Below are 6,000 nucleotides of genomic sequence, written 5' to 3'. Positions count from 1 at the left end.
TTAATGATAAAAAATGTTAAAACGTGTTGGATGTATGTATAGTCCAAAACGACACTTATTTGTAGTTGGAGTGAGTATTTATAATTTATGACTAATCTCCAGGGATGGCTAGTTACGTTGGCTATGATCTCTGATGGTATATTATTGGCCACGGAATGGCTAGAACGGCTGAAGACAACAAAAGACAGAACGGTAGTTCGCTTTAATTTGTTCTATATATCTAGAATATTTATGGTGAGCTGCATGATTGCGTCCACTGTAAACCAGGGTGTGCGCATCATATTTTGTAGCTCATCATTAGTAGGTGCCACTAGTTGTTTACTCGCTGCATGAACTGGTGCCATCGAGCCATTTTGTGGGTGGAACAAGCTAGTAAAACGAGAAAATAAGATTTACAATACAGTTACGGTTACAGAAAAAGTAGTCTTGAATAGGAACTTGCTGAGGACATGCATACATCATATATATACATATGCATGATATCGCACAAAGCGATATTGATCTTATTGACCTGCAACGGAATCAAAATTTTAAAAAATATGATTCAGTCTAACTACAGCTACGTTGCAAATTTGTTAGCATGCATCACAGTGACGACGGACGACAAGGTTAGTTACACACTAACGCATTGACCGAAAACAAGAAATCAAAGAATCTCGTGCATCCTGTTAGCTACTCTTCGACGATCGTCCGTCAATGTTCCCAGAGCAGCAAGGGCTCCTCGAAGCAGAGCTCGTCGGCGATCTCATCCCACTGCGAGCCCCAGTAAGACGGAGGCAATGGCAGCGGCGACAGCATGTACCCAAAGTCCAGAGGAGCATCCGGCACGTCGAGAAACGCGAGGTCCAGTCCAGTGCCGCCACACAACGGAGCTGCATTCTCAATGCCGAAGCACCGCGCCGCTGCTTGATCATCATGCTGCTCGACAACCTGATCAGGCACCGTACCGGCGTCCCCAGCGTCGTCGTCTTCGTAGGACGGGACGACGACGGGCGACGAAGAAGAAGCAGGCAGCAGCGTGGCCGCGGCGAGCGCGGCGGCGGCCTGGACGTCCTTGGGTGCCGCGGACGCGGCGCGGGGCAGCTCGTGGGCGAGCTCCGGGAAGTTGAGGTGCGCGGCGCGGCCCTTGATAGCGACGGCGGCGGCGTCGTGCGCGCGCGCCGCCATCTCCGGGTTGTCGAAGGTGCCGAGCCAGATGCGCGACTTCTTGCGGGGCTCCCGGATCTCCGACACCCACTTGCCCCACGTCCGCATTCGCACGCCGCGGTACGTCGGGTGCTTCAGGTCCCTGCGCGGCCGCTTCGTGCCCTTGCTGCCGGAGTCGTCGCTGGAGCTCGGCGACGACGCGTTCAGGGAGGTGATCGAGCTCGAGTTGTCGCTGCAGGTGCAGCCGCCCACTGACACTTGAGGAAGCACCTGCTCGTGCTCCATTCCCGGCCTAACGTGACAAGAAGTGAAGAACTGACGATGGCGATCGACTAATAATCCTGCTCGCTTGCTGTTGATGACGACGGGCAAGTGGTGTTTCTTGCGACTTGATCCGCTGCTACAACTTAGAACTGATCGGAGTGAGTTGCATGCGCTTGGTTGGTGACTGCGATATGTGAGGCACCATTCCTCTATATATCGTTCTTGGCCAGGCTACACTTGGACTGATCTCCGGAAAGTCAATGTGGAAACCGCAATCTGTATGGCACATTTCTTTTAATTTCCACTCCAAAGAAAATGTGAATGGCATTGCAAAACAGAGAAGGGTACGGAGCACAGAGGGTTGCCCTACGCGCTTCTCTGATGGTCAACAGTACTGAACCCACATTTGATTCCCATTGTTTATCTGTCTCGGCATGCATGCCCCAGCGCACAGTTCATCTTCGTGCAAAATGTGTGTGTTCCTTCGATCGGACGAGTAATGATTAAAGTAGCTGAAAATATTCCATGCCGTACCAATTCGTGGGCCTTGCGTGGAGTATTAAACTGCACCAAATCCCTAATTCAGAGATCCAAAAGATTTGGTTCCCTGCCAGGTGTAGTGCAAGCTTTGTATTTTTGTATTACAATATAATCTGTTCGTTTCATTATACAATGCCAACGAGGGAAATGCTGAGCCGTGTCAACCAGCAGAGAAAGTTGTGTTTGTTGGGGGAAAAGCAGGATGGCGAGTGAGATTGAGGCGAAATAATGCAAAGCAAAAGCAGTCTTCTTTGCTTCCTGATCCTGGATTAACCTAATGCGGCTATCCGTGTATTATGGTCTATGGAACGGAATAATCAATATAAACACTGCCAGATTCCAGCGTGAGGACATTAACAAAACTGTCCGGGAGGAACTCGTGGCAGGCATTCCAGCCTCGGATGCTTCCTAAGATCACACTCAAAAAGCTTTACGAGGTTTCCTATTTGGGGTGTTTGTGTACTAGTTGTTTAGCAGTGTCACATCGAATGTTCGGATACTAATTAGGAGAGGACTAAATATAAGCTAATTATAAAATTAATTACGGAATCCTGTGCTAATTCGTGAGACGAATCTATTAAGTCTAATTAATCCATCATTAGCAAATGGTTACTGTAGCACCACATTATCAAATCATGGACTAATTAGACTTAATAGATTCGTCTCGCGAATTAGACTCCATCTATACAATTAGTTTTATAATTAGCCTATGTTTAATACTTCTAATTAGCATCCAAACATCCAATATAATAGGTGCTAAATTTTAGTAGGCGTAAGGTGCGATCGACCACAAAAGCAATTCTGAAAAAGGCAATGGGTGGAGCTGCTGTCATTTCGTCCTTTGGGCGCAAGATTTCATCAGGCACCATGAGTGTTTACTGAGAAACTACAGTAGCGACAGTGACAGTAAAACGCCCTGGACGTAGCACCAGATGATGAGCACCTGTGCTTTTAGACTGTGCAATGCTGTTGAGATGGGCCGTACCAGAGCTACGCGCATGTCAATTTTTATTAAGCACATGACTTAAATCAGCGTTAACTTGCAGTACAGGCTAGACAAAGAAAAGGCCAGGGGGGATGGGTGACAGAAAGCATGCTTGGAACGTTGGAATTCCATGAATTATTTTTTCTTTGGCAGAAAATGATGCCACAGGGGGTGAAAATGGAACTCTGGAACTTACATGCTATAGGTTATATTCAAAGCAAATATCCATGACATCCCTTCTAAGGTTTTTGACGTTTTTTCTCTCTGGTCTCGAATAAGTGCTGTTTTGGACAGTGACAAAGTCTATACTTCAGCCACAAACTACTGGTAACATATATACGCGGAATGTAGTGAAGTTGTTATTATATTCTGAAATCTAGCTATAATTTTTATCAAAAAAAATTCAGTTGCAATATTCAAAGAGAAATTGATGGCCAAAATATAAAAATGTTGATTGCACAATATTATATTTAGAAAAAAATCAGAAAAGAAGGAAATCAACCCAAGACTGGAAAAAAGGACCGAAAGCGAATCCATCTCGTGCAAATTGGCTCTCCTTTTAGCCATTATATATCTATATACATTCAAAGCAAATCTGGCTCTCAACAAATAATCATCACTTGTATAGTTAACACGTGCGTAAACTAACTAGGTCAAAAGCACTTGCCATCGATGAAATCTTTGCGCGAAAGCACAGGCAATACGTTGAATCGCTACCGAATGTGCAACGCGAGGACAACTAACCAATGATAAGGTACATGCAGGACCACGGTTCCTACTACGGACGGCAATTAAAAAGATGGATCGAAAACATATTATACTAGCACATGTGATGCTACAGTAGGTATGTACTAATTATGAATTAATTAGGTTTAATAGATTCATCTCGTGAATTAGCTCTCATTCATGCAATTATTTTTATCATTAGCCTATGTTTAATACTCCTAATTAACATCCAAGTATCCGATATGACCCGGACTAAACTTTAACCCAGGAATCCAAACATTCACTGAGAAGATCGAGAGTTGTATGTTCTCATATTCGTCGAGAACACTTTGGTTTTGTTAACGACGGCCGGCGCTTCATACGGCCTTGCGTCAGCTCTAACTTGACCTTCCTCTCTGCCCCTGCACGCGGTCTCACTTTTTGCATGATCACTAATCTATGACGACGACCAGCTGAGCTTAGATGTAGTCACGCTAACACTGGAGTAGCAGCTAGCTTGGTCCTCCGTTGATTTGAGCGGGAGTAGAGACAAAGCCGGAGAAGTGACCGAAGCAAACCAAGCTAGAAACCATTATTCTAGAACAAGAAATGACATTGAAATGACTAGATCGCAAGGCGCCAGTGATCGACCGAGCCTGACGACGTGCTCGCTTGCGGCCAGCCAATTGCGGGGAGCGGTTAGTACGTCAATTAAACCCCCGGCCCGTGTATTTGCAACCGAGAATAGAAGAAACGATCATCAATAAAGAGTGGTTAATACTACCACATCCGCGTATAACTTCCACACGAGTGGTCATTTTCTTACAGCAACCTGCATGGGGACGGGTGGCGAGCCGAAAAAATAATTGGTGGCGCTCGTTGTCGGAAAGCTACACTCCCACTGAGGGCATGTACAACGTCAATTAATGAGTCATCTATATGGTGTTGTGTAGATCAATTTTGCTTAGATGGACGAGAAGAAAGAGGAGAGAGAGGAGCCGTCCTCTTGTGAGACGACGACCGTGGCTCGTGCTCCCATACGTACAGACGGTGTCGTCGCCGGTTGTACGAGCCATGGATTTGAGGCAACGGACTCCCTGGATGAGTGTAAAATAGGGACACCTGTGTTCCTCGACTCCGCTCGCCCGGTTGCCGTGCGCATCCCTTCTGGCCGTTGTGCCATCCGCCGGCGGCGCTGCTAGCGCTAACGACCCTCCGCCACGCCGTCTGGCAGCTGCACCGCTAGCCTGCACGTCCGCAGTTCGTCCGCTACTCTGCCCGCCAGCCACCATGTTGGGCAGCCATTTTTACATCTGGGTCCTTGCACTTTTATATTGCATCACTTGTGAAAGATTGTAATATCAGCAAAGTCTTTTAGGCAGGTTAGGATGACATGAAGTAAAACTAAAAGTTAAATGATACTCCCAGGTAAGTTTATTCTCTCGGATGGTAAGCATCATGTATCATCTCAAATAAACAACAAAATAGTATACAAAGAAAGCTATACGTAATCACCATGTATTATGTGTCCATGCATAAATTAAATGACTTAAGGATAATTTAATGGACAAGTCATTATATACATTGTCTGTTTTACTGTCTGTGTGTACGACATTCAAAGTTCTTGTAGATGGCTGCTGTCTAAGAACGATCGACGACGGTGTCGACGGACGCGACGCCCACAGAAATGACGAGCGAAAATTAGCTCGATTAGTCGGCACATGCGACAGTTTTGGCAGTGAAACTAACGGCCTCGACGGACGGATCCGCCGAGAGCCATGCATGATTTGCGTCGATCACATGCGAGGACTGTACGATCGGGGATCTCTATATTGTTACGATTATAGTTACACGAATTTTTTGGCAGTTTGATCGTAATAGAAAAGGACTGTTGACCAATTATGGCGGTCGTTCTTCTCGGTTTTTCCTTGGCTTTTTTATGAGTGTCCTCCGGCTTTGGTTTTGCATCTGCGAGCGAATCTGATGCGAACGAAGCCGTTGGGTTTTGAACCTTTATTAAGAAAGCAAAAGTAACGCTTGATTGGTCGAGATTCACTGCCCATGGCAACTGCACGACGATGGAAATTAAAGTCTTCAGTTCAGAGAATGCGTAGCTCTGTTTTTCTTTGTCATTATTGATTCATTCAATTTGCTAATCTCACAACCAACGTAGAGCCGCGCGAGCAAATCTTGTTTCAGAAACGTCTTGCACCGCCACCTGCGTAGAGATTCCTTCGTTCCGTGGGCCGTTTACTGAATCTCTCGACGGGATCAGCAGCTTCATTCATTGATCAGCCGCCTGTAACCGTCGTATTATATCCTCCAGCAAATCTCAACCAGCGCAACAGAGCGCAACTTGG

At 46.1% G+C, this 6,000-nt stretch overlaps 1 protein-coding gene across 1 annotated transcript; it reads right to left on the bottom strand.

The window, feature by feature from the left end:
* Positions 1-370: 370 nt before the first annotated feature.
* LOC117865155 (uncharacterized) lies at positions 371-1,616 on the bottom strand. The gene has a single exon (XM_034749291.2). It carries the CDS (start codon positions 1,429-1,431, stop codon positions 694-696), a length of 738 nt encoding a protein of 245 aa, XP_034605182.1. The 5' UTR covers positions 1,432-1,616; the 3' UTR covers positions 371-693.
* Between the last annotated feature and the right edge of the window lie 4,384 nt (positions 1,617-6,000).

Source organism: Setaria viridis, chromosome 7 (assembly GCF_005286985.2).
Source record: "Setaria viridis chromosome 7, Setaria_viridis_v4.0, whole genome shotgun sequence".
Taxonomy (NCBI): domain Eukaryota; kingdom Viridiplantae; phylum Streptophyta; class Magnoliopsida; order Poales; family Poaceae; genus Setaria; species Setaria viridis.
Note: the sequence above shows the minus strand (reverse complement) of the source record. Positions and strands in the feature narration are given on the sequence as shown.

Excerpts from the sequence above, each read along its gene's own strand:
- LOC117865155 (XM_034749291.2), bottom strand. The coding sequence starts at position 1,431 with ATGGAGCACGAGCAGGTGCTTCCTCAAGTGTCAGTGGGCGGCTGCACC.